General features: G+C 40.7%; 1 protein-coding gene across 1 annotated transcript in view; it reads right to left on the reverse strand.

Annotated features, from left to right (window-relative positions):
- The window catches only part of DHX32 (DEAH-box helicase 32 (putative)), a 60,068-nt gene that overhangs the window by 28,933 nt on the left and 9,853 nt on the right, over positions 1–21,282 (reverse strand). Inside the window, exons 2-4 of the mRNA XM_019035021.4 lie at positions 15,657–15,744; positions 15,216–15,547; positions 1,665–1,858 (exon numbers count right to left, since the gene is read on the reverse strand). Coding sequence (XP_018890566.3) covers positions 1,665–1,858; positions 15,216–15,497 — 476 coding nt within the window. The 5' untranslated portion in view covers positions 15,498–15,547; positions 15,657–15,744. The remainder of the gene's footprint in view (positions 1–1,664; positions 1,859–15,215; positions 15,548–15,656; positions 15,745–21,282) is intronic.

Consider the following 21,282-nt stretch of genomic DNA (forward strand, 5'->3'; position numbering starts at 1 on the left):
TTATAAATACATAGTAATTTAATGACTCAGGGACATAATTGTTATAATAACAGAAGGTAATATATCTTCAAGAAGTTCAAGTCAGAGTGCTGATGGTCTAAAGACTTTCCCCTGTGATTTGACACTAGCCTGAAGACTGTCTTCTACTTTTGAAGATAAACGTTTGAGGGAAAGTAGCTTAGTACAAACCGAATGAGCCCCATGGGCTTTCTTTTTTTCTGGGACAGGGTCTCACTCTGTCACCCAGGCGGGAGTGCAGTGGCGCGATCACAGCTCACTGCAGCCTCGATTTCCTGGACTCAAGTGATCTTTCCGCTTCAGCCTCCTGAGTAGCTGGGACTATAGGCATGCACCATCACGCTCACTAATTTTTGTATTTTTTGTAGAGATGAGATCTCACTGTGTTGCCCAGTCTGGTCTCAAACTCCAGGGCTCAAGCAATCCTCCTGCCTCGGCCTCCCAGAGTGCTGGGATTATGGGCATTAGCCACTGTGCCCGGCCCCATGGGTTTTCTGAATGGAGATAAGAACCGCACCAGAGTGCAGTGCTAGCTGGGACAGGGCAAAATCCCTTCCACTATCCAGTTTACCGAACATCCTCCTGGGGATGAGCACATGAGACACTAGGGATATGAGTACGTGAAAAACCATCCCTGCCCTGTTACAGTAAAGCAGAGCTTCCCCAATGCTGCGCGTGGCACACTGTATGCCACACAAATGGGTTAGAGAGGTGCAGAAATACTGACCCCGAGATACTTAGCTACTTGGCTCTTGGAGTGGTCGGGCAGTGCCCGGGGCAGCTGAAGCCCGTGGGATGGTCAACTCTGGCTGCAGGCAGCTGTGACCATTTCCTTGCGGTACTGTATGGATACTATCACTTTCTATGATGGCTGTAATATAAAGGTGCTTGAGAAGCACTAGCCCAGAGCAGTGATTTTTCCAGTTTCTTTTTCCTTTTTTTTTCTTCTTTCAGGCTCTTGGAAATCCTTCTTCAAAGGAAATCTCATAATGAAGCTAAGCATAGAAGAGATACCACAACTTGCGGTAGCCACAGAGAAGTCTCCTTGGAACATAGAAGACTCTGCAAAGCACAGTTTGAGAAACACTGGTCGAAGCTGCTATGATGCAGGCTGACACCAAGTTTTCCAGAAGCCCCACAGAGGGTTTTCTAATGTGTCTTACTGGAGGGGCAGGGAAGCCTTCCTGGAGTAGGTGGCTGCTACACTGCATACTGAGTGACTAGGAGGAACTAGCCTGGCCCGGACATGCTGAGCACAGGGAGGGGCAGGTGTACAGGCACAGGGTGTGGAAAGCACAGGGCACACAGCGTGCTCCAGGTGTCCATGTGGCTTGCACACAGGCAATGATGTGGACCCTGCATGAGGCATAGCTCCAGAAGCACACACTTGAAGTTTCTGAGGGGCCAAGCAAGTTGTTAACTTTTTCCTGGGGATAATGGGAGTCATGGGATACATTTAGACAAGGAATCCCAGATGATGCCAGTGTGGGAAAGCAACTGTTGCTGGCTGGCTGATGACAGAGACCAGTTGCTACTGCACAGCATAGATGCTTAACAGGTAGAATGGCAGAATAATGCTCCTTCAGAATTGTAGAACCTAAGCCAAGAATCATCAGCAGGCAGCGGACTGAACCCCACAAACCAACCTCAGGATTGTTTCGTTGGTACAGCAGTTCTCGAAAGGGATCACGTAGCCAACCTCATGACCAATGTTAACATCCATTTCATCCGCCACCCGCAGGGCGAGCTGGACCACAGTCTGCTTGTGGACCTGTGTGCATATCACGCCCCCGTGCTGGTAGTGGATGGAAAGACAATATTCAGCACACCACTGAGGAACCTGTAGCAGGAAAAAATGAGACAGGATCAGCTTCTGCTGAAAACAAAACAAGACACAGCTCTGTCTTACAGCAGGGTTCATCTTATAAATGATTTTCTTTCATCAGTAAATCAGCTGTGGGCTGTATTACATCTTACTTAGTGAAACTCTGAACAATATGGATTATGCACAGAGTTACCGCTAGGAAATAAAGTTAAGAAGAAACAGGAGTTAACAGGGACTGTGAAAGTTTGACTGCCAGACAAAAAAAGGCAGATAAAAATCAAGGACAGGCCGGGTATGGTGGCTCACGCCTGTAATCCCAGCACTTTGGGAGGCCGAGGTGGGCGGATCACGAAGTCAGGAGATCGAGACCATCCTGGCTAACACGGTGAAACCCCGTCTCTACTTAAAATACAAAAAATTAGCCGGGCATGGTGGCGGGCGCCTGTAGTCTCAGCTACTTGGGAGGCTGAGGCAGGAGAATGGCGTGAACCCGGGAGGCGGAGCTTGCAGTGAGCTGAGATTGCGCCACTGCATGCCAGCCTGGGCGACAGAGCGAGACTCCGTCTCAAAAAAAAAAAAAAAAATCAAGGACAAAAATGAAAAAAAAATACTTTCAACCTCAACTGTGTTTCTGAAAAGACTAATGTATTTAGAGATTATTTTCTTTTTGATTAGAAGGCCCATCAAAAATATGGCTTCTGTTATCAGCTATTGTGTTTTAAGCAATGTAAATTATAGATAGCATTTAGATAAAAAATAGTGACTCAAAATTAAAGCATTTATATTTAAATCCAAATGATGATAACAAATATCCAGATAAGCCTACTTAACATTTCTCTGATAATAAAAGCTAAAATATCCTGGTAATTTACCATCTAAATATAATTAAATAAATAAACCCATCTAAATAAACCCAGTGAGATAATCAACCAAACCATCTGGATTTGGAGTCAATTCTAAGCAAAGCTACTCTAGAGCCATTTTATTTTAAAAATCCTTTTTTTTCTAAAATATATTATGGACCAACTGATGTTTATCACATTCATTTGTACAAGAATTATTATAGTAGAATGTACTGAATTCATTTGTATGCTACAATCTTAAGGCATTGTCAGTAAATTATGCATTGTTACATGCATTTTAAAAATAAATTATTCCAAGAGTGTTTTTAATTGATCTAAGGAATTTAAACGTTGTGAAATTTCTAATTATCTTGAGGTCTGCTATTTACGAGATTCATTATGAAATTCTTAGATCTGAATTCTCACTGTAATTTGAAAAATAAACATAACTCACCAGAAATACAAGTAACTCCAAAATCAATGACTGCTGTAGACTGTAAATTCCTAAGGACTGAAAGGCAAATGCACTTCCTGCATTTTCAGATAGGTGTCAGCCTTGTCAACAGGTTGAAAGTTATCAGTAATTATTTACTCAACTCTTACTTTGTTCTATGAAAGATGAAATTTTAAGATACTGCGCTCAGGAAACGTGGAATCAAGGCAAGACCCAGGAATAAGAAGCCACCTAAGGGATTGGCTTGCCATTAATTTGTTCCATGTAAACCACAAATTTTCTAAGCTTTAGTTTTCTTACCTGTAAAATGAATAGACTGAATGAATGAGAATTATCCTTCAAGTTTGAACTCTGGTGTCGTTTTCTCCACAAGGCTTGCTGTGATCCCCTAGGTATCTGGATCCATGGTGTGCTTCCCACCGTGGCAGCCATCACCTTCCTGAGGTTGCTGTTTGTTCCTAGTTCCCCACTACCTAACGGCCCCTCAAATGAGCTCTAAAAGCACAGACCTATCTGTGTTGGTCACCAAATTATCCTAGTACTCAGTAATTATTCGTTGAATGAATAATTTCTTATACTGTCTAGAAATAATTTAAAATTCTGTGATTCTACACAGTTTAAGATTCTACATCGTTTAAGAATTTACATAAAATTTTGCCTCCTTTATTCCTTAGCAAGTAATTTTTTATTCTTGCCAAATTCTTACTTTTAAACGGATTGCCTTCATGTCAGGGTCCACTATCTAGAGTCCCTAGCCAAGACCTCAAACATCATTCATGTGAAAAGCTGTATTAAAACTACTTGTTTTTAAAAAATTTTCTTTAGGCCAGGCATGGTGGCTCATGCCTGTAATCCTAGCAATTTGGGAGGCCAAGGCAGGTGGATCACCTGAGGTCAGGAGTTCAAAACCAGCCTGGTCAACATGGGGAAACCCTGTCTCTACTGAAAATACAAAAATTAGCTGGGTGTGGTGGCGTACGCCTATAGTCCCAGCTACTCAGGAGGCTGAGGCAGGAGAATCACTTAAACCTGGCAGGCAGAGGTTGCAGTGAGCTGAGCTGGCACCACTGTACTCCAGCCTGGGCGACAGAGTGAGACTCTGTCTCAAAAAAAAAAAAAAAATTCTTTAGTAGAGACAGGATCTCGCTCTGTTGCCCAGGCTGGTCTCAATTGCCTGGGCTCAAGTGATCCTTTTGCCTCAGCTTCCCAAAGTGTTGGGATTACAGATGTGAGCCACTGTGCCCAGCCAAAACCCTTGTTTGAATTTGATTCTCTGTCTCCCCACTATGTGGGAAGATCCTTAAGCTACACGTGTGGTTTGCATTTGTTCCCAATACCGAACAGAGAATCTGACATATGGTAGGGATAAGAGTTGAGTGGAAAGATGGATAAGGACATCATAATAATTGAAAAGAAGAGAGAGAAAGGCTTGGGCTCAGTGCTAAGCATGGGAGAGAGGTAATAAAACCACGGGAAAATTACTGCAAAGGAAGAATAAGCAGTGCCCACTAACAGACTAATTATGCATAGGAAGAAGACAAATATTCTATGATTTCTAACTTAAAATACTAATTATATAATTGACAAGAACAGGAAATTGGAAAGTAAAATAAATGAATGAAGCTAAAGAGCAGCATAAAGTTCTTTTGGGGGGAATCAGGAGTTAGGAGGGGAGGAAGATGACCTTCAGGATAGTCAGGAAGATGGTCAATGTTATCAGAAGAACATCCAGGCATAACCATCCTGGGATCAACGGAAAAGCAAGGCAGGAGGCTAAGGGAGAGGTCAGGGCTAGAGATAGGCATGGTAGTTGCAGAATTTCAGTACTGAAAGAAATCTCTGGAAGACATGAAGGCCAACACCCTCATTTGATGCATGAGGAAAGAAACTTAGAGGCGTGACTTGTCCAAGGTCATACTGCCAGTAAACAGCATGACCAGAACCAATCCATATCTTCTAGTTTCTTGGCGAGTATAATTTCCACTACATCACAGTTGCTTCTAAGCATCTTTATAGAAAGGTGGCAACTGAAACCATGAAATTCTCAGGCCATCAGCATTTTAAAGTACTCTTTCTAGGCCGGGTGCGGTGGCTCACATCTGTAAACCCAGCACTTTGGGAGGCCAAGGCGGGTGGATCATTTGAGAGGTCAGGAGTTTGAGGCTAATCTGGCCAATGTGATGAAACCCCATCTCTATTAAAAATACAAAAATTAGCCAGGCGTGGTGGTGGGTGCCTGTAATCCCAGCTACTAAGGAGGCTGAGGCAGGAAAATCACTTGAACCCGGGAGGCGCAGGTTGCAGTGAGCTGAGATCGCACCACTGCACTCCAGCCTGGGCAACAGAGCGAGACTCTGTCTCAAAAAAATAAAAAATAAAAATAAATAAATAAATTACTCTTTCTAGCCTAATGGCAACATCAGGGGGACAGTACTATGATGACAGTGGGCACTGCTTTACATAGCTAGAATCGTTGCTGAAATAATACCATCCAGTTTTATTAAAACATTTGGACACGTTCAGCCTGGTTATTCATATAAGGTCCAGGACAGCTGCTTTCGAACTCTAAAATTCGACAAGATTCCAATGATCATGAGCCATGTTCTCAAGCTTCTGATTTGGGCCTCTTTTAAAAACTGCATTTAATTTATTTCTCTTTGCTCATGAAACACATTCTGCAAGATTAGTTTATTACAGTATGTTGATAATAGTATAAACATTATACATTCCTGGAAGTACAACAAATATACCAATCCAACAGTCTTCATTTTCCTTTTCTGCCTTCCTCTACATTAGAGCAAACTATTTCACCTATGAGGCAAAGACATTAATTCAGAAATGGGAAAAGGCCGTCTAAATACCAGTTAAAATAATCAGTAGAAGACTGAACATATCCATATCGTGCTTAATGTAGGAATGTTTGCTTACGTGGCCAAGTTAACAGTTGAGCAGAAGTCACAACAAATTATACTGCACGTACTCAACTGTGGCTCTGACCACATAGGATGCAGCTCCCCTTCCAGTAACAGCTACTTGGAGATAGTTAACAGTAAGCAATGCAAACACAAACTGAAAAGGTTATCTCCAGCCAGAAAAGAGGGAAACATGAAACCATCTGCCTTATTTGTTAGAGTTCTCCAGTTTTACATGCCTTCTGAATCACTCTGGGCAAGCTAAGTAACATACTGAGGGTTGATTCCTTAGCAAACTTGAATTACTGGCTAAAAAATGTTATCATTTGGCAAATGTCGATAATTTGAGTATTTCACATTTCAAGGGATACTGAGATTGCAGCTTTACAAAGAACTCTTGCCTTCTCTGCATTTATAGTAAATATTGTATCTCTTGTTGGTATTGACCTTTCTTGCCCTAGTTCTGCTTCTTTTCTTTTTTTTTTTTTGAGATGGAGTCTCACTCTTGTTGCCCAGGCTGGAGTGCAATGGCAGGATCTCGGCTCACTGCAACCTCCGCCTCCCGGGTTCAAGCAATTCTCCTGCCTCAGCGCCCCAAGTAGCTGGGATTACAGGCACGCACCAGCACACCCGGCTAATTTTGTATTTTTAGTAGAGACGAGGTTTCTCCATGCTGGTCAGGCTGGTCTCCAATTCCCAACCTCAGGTGATCCGCCCGCCTCGGCCTCCCAAAGTGCTGGGATTACAGGTGTGAGCCACAACACCTGGCCTAACTTTTCTGGGTACTACTTAGCAACTTTTTCATTGTCCCAGTTGCATCTTTGTCTTCTCACCAAGGACTTACAAGCCTGTTAGAGGTTTTGTTTCTACCCCATAGTTCCTCTTTGGAAGATATTCCCCCCTAGTATTAAAAAACATTATTCTGGATGGACTAGTTGCCAAGTTGGCACTATGGGAATTAGAAAAGCTTAAATAGTTGTACCTTTCTATGAATCATTTGGCTTTAACTTTTTTCAGAGAAACATTGAATTCTGGGTCACTTTGTGACTGAGTACTTAGCAAAAGTTTCACAATATGGTGAAGAAACAGAAAATTGCTCCTCTAACACATAAAAAAAGCCTATTTTCATGTGATTTATCCTGGGAGTTTGGTGATGTGCAACCCTTGGATTTACGCATTTGGTCTGGAAATGCTCCCTACCTAGAAATCAATACTTCACATCTCTTTATTCTGAACTCACCAAATACTTTTTTCATGTTTCTCAATCCATTTTCTAAATGCAGTTTTCTGTACTTCTGATGTGCCATTTGCATAAAGCCAGAGCAGTGGGGCCTGCCGTACGCTCTGTCCCAAAGCCCAGCTGGAACTGACTCTGGGGCATGCAAGGTAAGCAATCGAGGCATGAGAATGTGCATCCTTGGCCTCTTACCGCCTATCTGAAAGGAAATCACCAACACTCTGGCCAATCTGCTGCTATGAGAGTAGGTAAGAGGAGTCCTCCGGGTAATCAAAATCTAATCTAAATCAAGGCTTTATCAACCTAAGTTAGCAACTGCAGTTCTACAACTTGTACAAATTCAGATAGTGAGGCAAAGATGCTCCATTCCCGACTCCGGGCAGCACACAGAGGTTGGGCTGCTGGGTAGTGGGAGAGCTGGGACCTGGGGTCTTTAGGGTGGGCTGCAGGGAGATCTCCTATAAGAATCTGCAATCAGATCCAGATGAGAATCAAGGGAGCAGCAGCAGCATCATGTATCCGTGTATGGTCTCATCACTGCCACTGTGGCAAGAGGACCTCCACATGAGCTACACTAGTGTAGAACTTTCTGTCCTTTCCATCTACTGCCAGTGATTGTTTCACCTCATCTAGTGGATAATAAAGTTAGTTAACTATAATTTAATATAGTTAAATGAGAATAAATGAAGTGAGAAAAAAAGGACCTCCATGAGACACAATGCTATTACTGTTCTGTTAGACACATACTAGTCCCAGAGGCCTCTAATCCCTCACTTTCGATCATCAGGACGTCCATCAGGGCCTGAGTCCTCTTCTGCTTTCTTCTCTTAATGTCTCTAGGACCACCAATCCTGAAGCTACTGCCAAGGTCCCAATCACTCCCTTTAGTTTCAGTACCGGAAAAACAGAATCTACAAGTTTAAAGGAATCTAAAGAACCACCAATTCACCCAAAGGTGAATTCAACACATTCAGTGTTGAATTCATCAGCACAAGCTCATGGTTTTTAAGTTTGCAAGTCTTAATGGTTTCAACAACAATCCTGTAAAATGCCTAGCCTGAGTATGCCCCTAAGGCAGCTATCCCACCCAAAGTGAGCCAATATATCAGAATCCATTACTGAGGAGTGAGGTCCCTTCTGAATCAATTGTCACACATTCCTGGATAACAATTCACATATATCTTGAGTGAATACAGGTAGAACCTACCAGCAGAAAATGGTGAACAAGTTTACTCAGTCAATAGAAGTACAGATGTTCTAAGTCATACATCTTTTAGAATCTAAGTTAATTCTTTTTTATATCATGCTTATTCACCTCACTGACCCATCCATTCATGGGAAATTTCAGGACAAAAACTAGAGAAGGAAAAATAAGCAAAATATACACTTCTAGAGATGTTTCTCTCTCTTTTAGGATCGTTCATAACCTGTCTGCAAAAAATGTAATAAGAAAAGATTCTATAAACATATGGGAAATTGTCCTCTGTTTCTGCACCAAAGACAGGTGAAATCTTTAGGACCTTTGTAAAGCTTGGCTCTGAAGACTTTTTTCTTGAAAGGTTTAAAACTCTGAAGAACAAGAAAACAGTCTCGCAAACTCTTAAAACAACAACAACAAAAACCAAGTTGTTTCCAGAAGAAACCAACCAATGCTCCCACTATCTAAATTAGTTTAGGATAGATCCATTTTCTTATTTGAGTACCATTTTGATTTTTCTCACTTTGAAGATACATGTCATCCCAATTAACAGAAAATAAGCATAATTCATTGAAATAATTGAGAAATTAAAAATGACAAGAGAAACCATTGCTAGGTATTAATATAACATATAATATATAACAATTCTTGCTCTTGAAGATGATAAATTCTAAAACTCAAGAAGTAGATTAAAAAATTTTTTTAAACTGCAGTGTGGATTAGCAATTCTGAAACTACAATATGAATTGTTCTTTCAAGTATCTTTACTTGTTCAATCTGAGAACAGGTAAAGATAGTGTGAATAACACGAAGCCCTGTTTCTCATAGAGAAGTTATGGATATGAAAACGGGGAAGGCTAGAATAAACCCTGTAGTGCTAAACTGGAATCAGAGGCATCAGTACAAACTCATGGTTTTTAAGATATAGAAAGAGAGATAAAAAATATGAGAGGTAAGAAAATAGAAATACATACAAATAGAGAAAGAGAGAAACAGAGTCACCAATAGATGGATAGAATGAGATGTGCGTATATTGCACTCACATACATTTATTTCCTTGTTGTGTCCACTGAGATGGCCTAAAAGCAATGATAGGCCGGGTGAAGTGGGCCTATAATCCCAGCACTTTGGGAGGCCAAGGCAGGTACGTTGCTTGAGCCCAGGAGTCCGAGACCAACCTGGGCAACATGACAAAACCCCGTCTCTATAAAAAATACAAAAATTAGTTGAGTGTAGTGGCACACACTTGTAGTCCCAGCTACTCTAAAGGCTGAGGTGGGAGGATCACTTGAGCCCAGGATGTTGAGGTTGCAGTGAGCCGTGATCATGCCACTGCACTCCAGCCTGGGTGACAGAATGAAACACTGTCTCAAAAAAAAAAAAAAATTGCAATGATAAACCAATGGTAATAGGTACTTAGTGTCCAGATCTTGGTTTCAAAACACAGTTCACCACTAAACGGAACCAGGACTCCTGGAGAAAAAAAAAATGGTTTCCTACACCGGCATGGGGAATGTACTAGATGAACCTGGAACATCTTACTGAGCCAGAAAGCAAAGAAGTGCTCAATAATGGGGAAATGTCAAAAGGACAGAGAAGCCACATTGGGGGCAATTTGAACAACAAAGTAAGTAGGCTTAGTAATACATTATAACCCATAGAATAAAATAAGAATTTATGAGTCCACATTGACATAAATAAATGATGAAGGAGAGAAAGCTCAGACTTACAGAAAAATTCTAAATAATGTGTAGAAGGCATGTCAGAATTAGAACAATCATCTTTGGTTACTACTAATGTAATAATTCAAAGGTAAGAATCACCAAAAATGCTAACACTAGTGGATGAATGTGAAACTGCCTTTGCAGAAATTGTAACAGTGAGAAAATTATGATGGTGAAGGAGATCTGACCTGACCAACTCCATCTTGCCTTTCACTGCCAAACTCCCTTAGCCATTCCTGCAGTGGGCCAAGCTAACTTTTGGAGATAGTTTATAGTTTAAATGATGACAGCAAAATGAAACTGCCTTTGTAAAACTAATGAAAGGACACCAGGTTAGGAGGATGAGAGGGGCCTGAATTCTGCCAAGATGTAGGTGTAGTTAAATGATTACCAGTCATTATTCCAGAGGTCACAAGATTTGTAACCTCCCTGTAAATAACATCACTATTATAGAACCTAAGATTGGCCTTCTGAGATGTCTTTTCAGGTTTTTGTATTTCTGACAACTGGAGGCCCTATAACTGGATAGACCAGTAACTCCTCTGTTGTCCCTACCCAGAAGTGGACTCAGCACATGAGGACTGTTTTCCACACCTCTGTGATTGCATCCTTAGCCAATCAGCAGTACCTATTCTCTAGCCCCCTGCCCACCAAACTATCCTTGAAAAACTCTAGCCTCCAAATTGACAAAGAGGCTGATTGGAGTAATAGTACAACTCCTGTCTGCTGTTTAGCCAGCTTTATGTGTATTAAATTCATTCTCTATTTCAATTCCCGTGTCTTGATAAATTGGCTCTATCTTGACAACAAACAAGATGAACCCATTGGGTGGTTACAAATGTATAATGAGAAACATTTACATACTCTCAAAATATGTATCTATTAAATGATTGGAGGGAAATTGTTAACTTTTCAATAAAGAACCACCTTACCAAGTGGTTCTTGGTAACCTTACCAAGGTAAGGCAGATACCACCTTACCAAGGGATCAGATTTAACATCACCAGCATGGGCAAAACTGACATCTTGTGCCTCCTGATATGAGGCACTGAGAAGGATACACAGCACTTGTGTGATCTTCTTGCCACAAATGCAGAGCCAGAACCTAACCCTAAGGAAACATCAGACACGTTCAAACTGAGGGACGTTCTGCAGAATATATAACCTGTGCTCTTCAAAAATATCAAAGTCATAAAGGACAGGGAGAGACTGGGGAGTTGTGTCAGATTAAAAAATGACAATAAAATACAATGTAATTTTAGATTGGATTTTGGACCAGAAAAACAATTTTTTTCAGTGATTATAAAGGCTATCAATGGGAAACTGATTAAATGTGAATGTCTAGAAATCAGATAATAATTAGATATCAACATTACACTCCAGATTTTGGTAATTATGTTATGGCTACACACTGTTTTTCAGTAAATAAATACTCTGTTAAGTATTTGGAGGCAAAGGGCATCATGTCCTCAACCTACCCCTAAATGGTTCAGAATAAAAATGTGTATGAATGTATGGAGGGGGCAGGGAGGGAAAGATAAAGTTTATATGGTAAAATCTTACATTTGGGGAATCTGGGTGAACAACATATGGAAAATCTTTGTACTATTTTTGCAACTTTTTGTAAGTTTGAAATTATTGTAAAATAAAAACACATTTTTTCAATGTTATTTGTCCACAGAAACTAGGAAAATTATACTCAGTTCTCATCGTTAGCTTCTCGTAATGAACTGAAATCGTTTGTTATAACAATAACAGCGTAACAAAGAACAAATCATAATAAACCCTTGATACTGGCAGCTGTAAATTAGATAAAAAACATCTGTTGTCCAGCCCGCCTCTTTTCAAATTACCTTTAAAGTAAGTTAACTTTAGGGCAGGTACAGTGGCTCATGTTTGCAATCCCAGCACTTTGGGAGGCAAAGGTGGGAGGATTGCTTGAGCCCAGGAGTTCAAGACCAGCCTGGCCAAAATGGTGAAACCCTGACTCTACTAAAAATACAAAAATTAGCCAAGCATGATGGCACATGCCTGTAATCCCAGCTACTCAAGAGGCTGAGGCACAAGAATTGCTTGAACCGGGAGACGGAGGTCGTAGTAAGCCAAGACTGCCCCACTGCATTTCAGCCTGGGTGACAGAACGAGCCTCTCTGTCTCAAAAAATAACAGTGATAATAATATAGGTAAACTCTAGAGATAATAAACAACTTGAAAGCAACAATTTATAGTAGAAAATATTCTTTTAACTCCAATTCAGAAAGCTACTGACATTAGATAGACAAATTATCAAATCCTTCTGGGCCACAGTTTATTCATCTGAAAAATGAAGGGGTTCCATCAGTTTCTAATTCTATTCTATTAGAGCATAGTCTATTCTATTAGAGCATAGTCTATTCTACTAGATCTATTAGTAACTTCTCTATGAGAAATGGGACTTATTATTCACACTATATGGTCTATTCTAATTCTTACATCACGAGAATCTAGAAATGAATTTCATGATAAAAATACTGGTTGCTTGCTTTAAAACTTAAGAGTAAAATATGGATCTCACTTGAACAAAAACTTGAAGTCCAAATACAACAACAAACTGAATAGTAAGTATTTATTAACTATCTAATGTTGGGGCTCAGGACATACCTCCCCAGAATATGACTGAAGGAGACCAGAATATGTGACCCCAAAATATGCCTCCTTTGCACATTTTGAGAAAGTGTAGACATAGGAGTAGCTCTGAAAAGTTACCTTTTTAAAGATAAATTTGTGCCTATACAAGAAATCTCTGCTTATAAGGTCATCTCCCTCTCTGCAACAGGAGGAGATGACTAAGTAAAGAAGACATCGACTTACATCTTCATAACAAACTTCACCTTCATTTAAGGTGCTTTTCCTGGCCATCTCATCTTAACAGGGTTGTTCCCCACAACCTTTTTTACTTTGTTTCAGAGAATGATGGTATTTAAGCCCAAAATTTAAATGCTTTCTTTGAGATCTACTATAGAGACTTGCTCATTTCTCTGGGGTTTTCCCGTGTATACATGAGGCATACATATTACTACACTTCTGTTTTTCTTCTGTTAATTTGTCTTTTGTTACAGGAAGCCTCAGATAAAGAGTTATGAAGGACAGAGAAAATTATTACTTTTTCCTTCTCTACACTACCTTGTTTTTCTTGGTGTTTTGTTTTGTTTTGTTTTGTTTTTTGAGATGGAGTCTTACTCTGTCACCCAGGCTGGAGTGCAGTGGCACAATCTCAGCTCACTGCAACCTCCACCTCCCGGGTTCAAGTGATTCTCCTGCCTCAGCCTCCCAAGTAGCTGGGACTACAGGTGTGCATCACCATGCCCAGCTAATTTTTGTATTTTTTAGTAGAGTCAGGGTTTCACCATATTGGACAGGCTGGTCTCGAACTCCTGACTTTGTGATCTGCCCGTCTCGGCCTCCCAAAGTGCTGAGATCCTAGGCATGAGCCACAGCGCCCAGGCTTTTCTTGTTTTTTTTTTTTTTTGAGATGGGGTCTTGCTCTGTTTCCCAGGCTGAAGTACAGTGGCATGAACATGGCTCACTGCAGCCTTGACCTCATGGGCTCAAGTGATCCTTCTGCCTCAGCCTCTTGGGTAGCTGGGACCACAGGCACGCACCACCATGCCCAGCTAATTTTTTTATTTTTTATAAAGTTGGGATCTTGCCATGTTGCCCAGCCTGGTCTCAAACTGCTGGACTCAAGCAATCCTCCTGCCTCAGCCTCCCAAAGTGATGGGATTATAGGTGTGAACCACTGCACCTGGCCCACTATACCGTTAAACAAACAAACAAACTTTAATTGAGAGGCCATTAGGCTGAGGCAATGACAGAGCTCTAGAAGGTCCCACATAAGCAAACTAAAGTCCAATGTAAACATTAAAACCATACTAGACTTTATCAGTCAGAAACTGCCAACTATTCCCTAACTCGGAACTTTCCACTCTAACCAATTTAAATGTCTTTTGTCTTACTTTCATGTTCAGCCTATAAAAGCTCACTGCCCTTGCTGCTAGAATGGGGCTCACTAACCTCCAATGGTTCTGAGTGCTGCGTAATTCATGAGTCATTCTTTGCTCAAATAAACTCTTTGTTTTTTTTGTTTTTTTTCTGAGACAAGGTCTCTCACTCACATCGCCCAGGCTGGAATGCAGGGGCATCATCACAGCTCACTGCAGCCTCAACTTCCCAGGTTCAGGTGATTCTCTCACCTCAGCCTCCCAAGTAGCTGGGACGACAGGCATGCGGCACCATGCCCGGCTACTTCTTTGTAGAGACGGCATTTTGCCATGTTGCCCAGGCTGGTCTTGAACTCCTGGGCTCAAATGATCTGCCCACTTTGGTCTCCCAAAGTGCTGGGATTCCAGATGTCAGCCACTGTGCCTGCTCTAACTCTTTAATATTTTAATATCCCTAGGTTTATCTCTTAATGATCCTAATTCTTTCCCCCATCTTAGACCCCAAAGTGTGTGGCCCCAGGCCTGGATCATATTTAGTTGCTCGGTTATTTCTTATAGTCAGGAAAATCAGAATTTCCTTGTGCTTTTGATTTCAGTAGCTCAGCCAGCTTCACCAGCAAGCACATCCACATATCTGGATTCTCAGACCACTGGGCACTGAAACAGAGCAGTTAATCCCCATACCCATGCTGAGGAAATAACACGCATCACATCTTTTAAAATATCATATACACAATGGATCATTTGAGTAATTTTAATAGTAGGATCATTTGAGTAATTTTAATACTGCTCTATAGACAATTCAGTGGTACCCTAAACACAATTAATTTCTACATAGATATTAACTTTTCAGCTAGTATTCGTAAAATTAATAAAATTAGGTAAATGATTTAATTATTTTATCTGAATAATGTTTTGTTTTTTGTTTTAGACACTATTATTAGAACACTAGGCTGTGACATGTCATTAAATAACAATTAAAAAATCAACACATACAGCAAATTATTTTTTGTAGTGGTTACTCACCTGAGAGCTCTTACCACATTTAGCATCTCCTGAAACAATCACGATTTGATTTTGAAGCAGGTTCTCCATAAAGGAGTATTTTTCTTTCCATATAGGAAGATCTTCTCTTTCTTTCAGAAGTTTATAATAACGTGATGAATATGGCAATCCATCAAAGGGGTTAAGTTCCAAATCCTCACAGGCCAAAACCTCTTCCTCATTCCCATCGCTGGAATCCAGGGATTCAGGAAAATAGCGTTTTTCAGAGGAAGAGTTTGGACACTCCAGCCCTTCTTCTTCCATCTTGTCCGACAGTGAGCTCACGCAGCTGACATTCCGCAAGCAAGTTTCTCCTATCAGTAACCCATTGCAAACAGGGCTTAAAAGCCTATTTATACAAACCTGTATGTTCCAATCTCTAAGACTTCAGTTTAAGGTTTTAGCAAGTTAAATTCCTCAAACCTGCATCTGTTCTCCGTTGCTGTGTTACCCACTGTGCTGGCTCACTACAGCACTCTTCGGCATTGTAAATGATTGTCAATAAACCACACTAAGAAACAAACAAACAAAAGGAGTGAGGAAAATTAGGAACACATATAAGTTAAAAAGAAAATGCACAGGCGTTCAAATGAAAAGCATTATTTTTTTTTTCTGTTAACGGGTTTCTGTCATTTCTGCTGCCTGCTTAAAAGAACAGGAATAATTTAGGCTGGTGTTTAAAGTTTGGTGGGTTCCGGTATTTCCTGGCTGGTTCAGAAAATGATTCTGCACTGGGCCTCGTGCTCTCTGCCTGACCTCTATCTCAGGCTCTGCGTCTTGATCAACTGTGAATGGAAAGCAACAGGAGGGACAGGATTGTGATTGTGAGGCTAATCAATCACGTGGTCACCTAATCCCATGTCAAAAGAGGAGCTGGACCCTATAAAAGGAGAGAACTGTGATGGCCTGGTGAGTGTTCCTCTAACACAGGCTACAGGAAAATCTATTATTAAGAAATCCTTTACTTTAATGAAAAACATTTTTAAAACTTTTCGTTTTCCTTTTGCTTATGTGAGTTTAGAAAGCCAAGTGAGGGGAATGAATTTATTATTTCCTTCTATATGTAGTTATGGTTGGCTTTTATTTTATATATATATAAAAAAGACAGGGTCTTGCTCTGTCACCCAGGCTGGATGCAGTGGTGTGTTCATGGCCTACTGCAGCCTCAGCCTCCCAGGCTGTTTTCCCCCTGCCTCAGCCTCCTGAGTAGCTGGGACTACAGGTGTACACCACTATGTCCACCTAATTTCTGTATTTTTTTGTAGAGACGGAGTTTTGCCTTGTTGCCCAGGCTAGTTTCAAACTCCTGGGCTCAAGCGGTCTGTCCTCCTTGGCCTCCCAAAGTGCTGGGATTTCAAATGTGAGCCACCATGCCCAGCTGGCTAGCTTTTATTAATAAGGTCTTTTGTTTAATTAAATCAGAAATCTCTAGCATATTTCTTGAGATTCCTGGGTCTTGAGCCCAACATGTCAGCTCCAAGAGGCCATTAAGGACAACTTTTAATTTAAATGAAGAAGAGAAATCACCCAAGAAAGAGCAAGATTTATACCAATAACTCAGTCCCCACATGTCAGGTGAAGGGTCTTTCCCCTTCCAATTATTAGTGATTAAAAAGAAAAATTCCATTAGTGTTGCTGGAAATAAGCTCCTTTTCACATTAACCAGATAAAAATGAAAAAGAAAACTCAAGTTAAAAAGAATAATAAAATACAGTTCATGATATTTTGTAAGTTACTGCTTTTTCGGATCACCTGATTTACCTTAATTATTGCTTTAGATTGTTGGAGCCAGTGTGCTCAACAGCTAGTTCCTAATTAGTAAGTGATAAGAAAAGCTCTCTCTCTATTGGTCAAGACAGGCTCCAGGGCAACAGTCAATCACTCAAAAAACATTTGCTGAGTGTCTTCTAAGGGCTTATTAGATGAGTCAACTAGGCACTAGATACACACATAAAGGATATTTTGAAGATGGCAGCAAGAGCAGGATAGAAAGTTTTAAAATTCACAGATGAACAAGCTAGTTTAGAGGTAAGTAACCAGAGAGGGAGAAGAACTTTATAGCTCTTCCCAAGTAAAGTTCTTAAAAATTCATCTAAAAGCCAGTGTTTCAAAATTAAAATGGAATTACAAAGGCATGATAGAAATGTTGTAATATGGATTCACTTCAGAACTCTTCACTGCTTCTATAAGGTGAGAGTAGACCCACAGAATAGCTCCAGGAAGCATGGTAGCTTGAGATCATCACACAAGCTAACTCTGGGAAGGTATCCAAGAATCAGAAAATTCCACTCTTAAGAGAAGTTAAAATTTAATTTTATATTCTATTTTTCTTTTGTTCTGATTAGAATCCCTTCCAAGGGTTCTCAGCCTACATGTAAATTAAATTGCTATTAAATATTATAACCAATGATTGCCTTAGGTAGTATTTCTTAACTGTTTTACCTTAAAAAAAAGAACAGCTATTATTTTTACCAAAAATAAATGTTTCTCTTATTTATAATACTCCCTAAGAGTGTAATAATCTTATAATTACAGTAAATTCTTACTTATAAAGCACTGACCACTTTGAACCCTGAGGAAATAATCAAGTTTTCTGAATAGTCTTCTTTCTAAAGACCTGAGACTTACCTGGCCCCTTCATCACACATTGTGCAATGTATCCACACACATTAGCCTTAACCACTTCTCTGTTATGGTGGAATTAAAGATGGCCACAGATTATTTGCCACTGTTCCAAATGGAGAGGTAGAGTCTATTTCCTCTCCCCTTGAATCTGAGCTGGCCCTGTGACCAGTGTCACTATGACTAAAAGAATGCAGTTAAGTGATACTGAATCACTTCCAAGATATTCCCATGCTTGAAACACTCCTCTTTAGAACCAGCTGTCATTCTATGAGGTACCCAAGCCCAAGCCACCGGGAAGAGACCAAAGCTGAACTTCCAGTCCACAGCAGCATAAACCTCCAACCATGTGAACAAGCTGCCTAAGATGCCCCAGCCCAGTCGAGCCTCCAGATGACTGCAACCCCAGCCAACTGAGCAGAAGCAGCACCCACAGGAGCCCATACAATGCAAAGTATCATGAGACAACAAATGGTCACTGTTTTTGTAAGCTACTAAGTTGCAGGGTGGTTTGACTTGCAGAAACAGATAACCAGACTTCTGCCTTCTTAAATAAACTATACTCACAATTTAACTTTTTCATTGTGACTCAAGGTCACCATTACATCAGTTACCAAAACAGAATGATGTCCTCAGATGTCTCCGAAATCTACAGAGGCCAAAGACCAGACTGCTCTCCTGGAGCCCTGCTCTTCCCTGGGGACTCAGAACCCATGCTGCAGTGTGGTGTGGCCTCTTACCTTGTGAGGCTCTTCTCTGCCTTTCTAATCTGCTCTCCTAACCGGTGCATTAGAAGCCAGACAAGCTTGTTTGACAGACACATTTGTAAAGCTTGAGTCCACAAAGGATGCTACCATTGAATCCAATGAGTCTGAGGCGCAAAGCTATGACATTTATAGACTCTGGAACATCTATTTCAGTCTTCTGACTACTCAGAAGGACGTTTTGCTGCTATATGGTTTGGATTCCAAATTTGGAGGGTGGAGTGGCTGAGACCTAACTAGAGGAGTTGGGCCCATTGACTCCAATAACATTCATATACCTCTCCTTATTCATCTTGCAACTGGTGTAAGCCATGTAAATGTTTTTTCCTAGAGGTAATTAAATATGTACCAAAGATCTATGTCTTGGCCTTTGGCAAATTTAACAGTACCAGTCTAAAGAAAGAGAAACAAATAACATGGTAGGTTAGATGTCATTCAAAATAAAGTTTCATAACTGTTCCGTTGTAAGTATAAACTACATTCCACTATAAGAAATTTAAATCTGAAAGATTGACATTTGCTCTTTCAAAGCTATCATACATGTATATTGTAGACGGCACACTTTGTCAAGGACAGCCATTTGAAATCAATCTATTACAGCTCTTAAACATGCATCCATGAAAGTAACACATATCTAATTAACAGACAACCTTAACAAGGTAGAATTAGAAGTCGATGTAAGATGAAGCTATGTCTTAGTCATTTATGTGTTTGGCTCTGGTCCACTAATTCTAGAAATACAGTTCACAGAAATGGAAAGACAAAGTTTGTAAGGCATTAAGTGAAGCAAAAGCATTAATTTGTCCTGAGTAACTTCTGATGTTTCACCATTCAGTGCTCCTCTTTTGTGTTTTTTTTTTCTGTATTCAAGCCAATATTACTGCATACTTTTCAAGTATCAAATACCCAAATATATAATTTTAGCACTTGGTAGATATCTGGAAGTTCCCAATACTTAGTTCCTGGACCTCTCTTCCCCTTTCTCTCTTTAATAGGGCCTGAGTGGTCTCATCTCATCTCATGGCTTTAGTGCCATCCATACTTGGATGTATGGGTGTATCTGTCCTTAGGATCCATCTATCTAAACTTCAGTGTCATGTATTCAACTACCTATGCATCATCTCCCATTTGGATATTTAATAGGAAACTCAGACTTTACATGCCTGCAACTGAGCTCCCAACATGTACCCCAAAGCCACAAATCTGGTCCCCCCAATTTCAGTTAATTCCTTCCTTCCAATTGCTCAGATCAAAATATTTGCAGTTACCCTTGATTTTTCTCTATCTTAAATCCCACATCTGGTCCTTCGACTGATGTGGTATGTAGAACGGCCTCCAAAGATGTGCATGTAGGAATCCCTGGAACCTATAAATATGTACTTTGCATGGCAAAAGGGACTCTACAGATGTGATTAAATTAATAACCTTGAGATTGGAAGATTATCCTGGACTATCCTGGTGAGCCCAATCTAATTACATGAGTCTTACGATCAGAGGACCCTCCTAGCCACAGTCAGAGGAAAATATGACTATGGAAGAAGGTCGGAGAGATGCAATGTTGTGGGCTTTGAAGGTGGAGGAAGGGGCCACAGCCGAAGAATGATGTGAGTGACCTCTAGGAGCTAGAAGAGGCAAGGAAACAGATTATCTCCTAGAATTTCCAGAAACGAACACAGTCCTGCTGGCACCTTGATTGTAGTCCAGTGAGACTGACAACCGACTTCTGATCTACGAAGCTGTTAAGACAATAAATTACCACTCAATTTACGGTAAATTTCTTATAGAAGCAATAGAAAACTAATATATTCAATCATGTCAGTTCTGTCTTCAAAAAATATCAAGTGCCCCATAACCTCTACTGTGAACACTTGGTCTGAGCCACTATCCCCTCTCACCTGGATTACTGCGATAGCCTCCTAACCGGCCTTCTTCTACCCTTAGCCCCTTACAGTCAGGTCTCAAGCCTGCAGTCAGAGTCATCCTATTAAAGTCAGCTCATGTCTCCTCTGCTCAATAGTCTCCAATACTTCCCATCTCATCTCACTCTGAGGAAAAACCAAAATCCTTAAGAGGACCAACAATCACTGTATGATCTGGACCCATCGCCTCTCCGCCCTCATTTGCAACAGCTCCTACTTCAGTCTTCCCTAGCCAGATGGCTCACCTGCTATTCCTCAAACACCATGGCAGATGCCTGCCTCTGGAACTTGGTGTTCACCCTTCTGTATGTCTGAAATGTTCCTCCCTCAGATATCCAAATGGCCAGCTTCCTTGCTGCATAAAGGTCGTTACCAAATGGCAGCTCAGTAAAGGCTTCCCTGGCCACCCTATCTAAACTTTTACCGCTCTCCCACACTCCCAAAAACCACTTCCTAACCTCTTTAACTGCTTCATTGTTTCTCCTTAAGACCACCACCTAACATAATGTATATATTTTCCCTCTTTGTTTTCTGTTGGTGCCCTTCACTGGAATGTGAGCTCTATGAAGCAGGGGCTTAGTGTTTCCACTGCAGTCTATCTTGCATAGTTACATCCTTCATTCTTTCACTCTTAGCTAAGTTCAAGGTAGTTTACTACTGCTGCATAGAGTTTAAACACTTCTATCAGGAATTCACTATGTTTCTGGATTTATGTGACTTTTTTGTTCCCTTCTGTTTATGATA

Source organism: Gorilla gorilla, chromosome 8 (genome assembly GCF_029281585.2).
Source record: "Gorilla gorilla gorilla isolate KB3781 chromosome 8, NHGRI_mGorGor1-v2.1_pri, whole genome shotgun sequence".
Classification (NCBI taxonomy): Eukaryota; Metazoa; Chordata; class Mammalia; order Primates; family Hominidae; genus Gorilla; species Gorilla gorilla.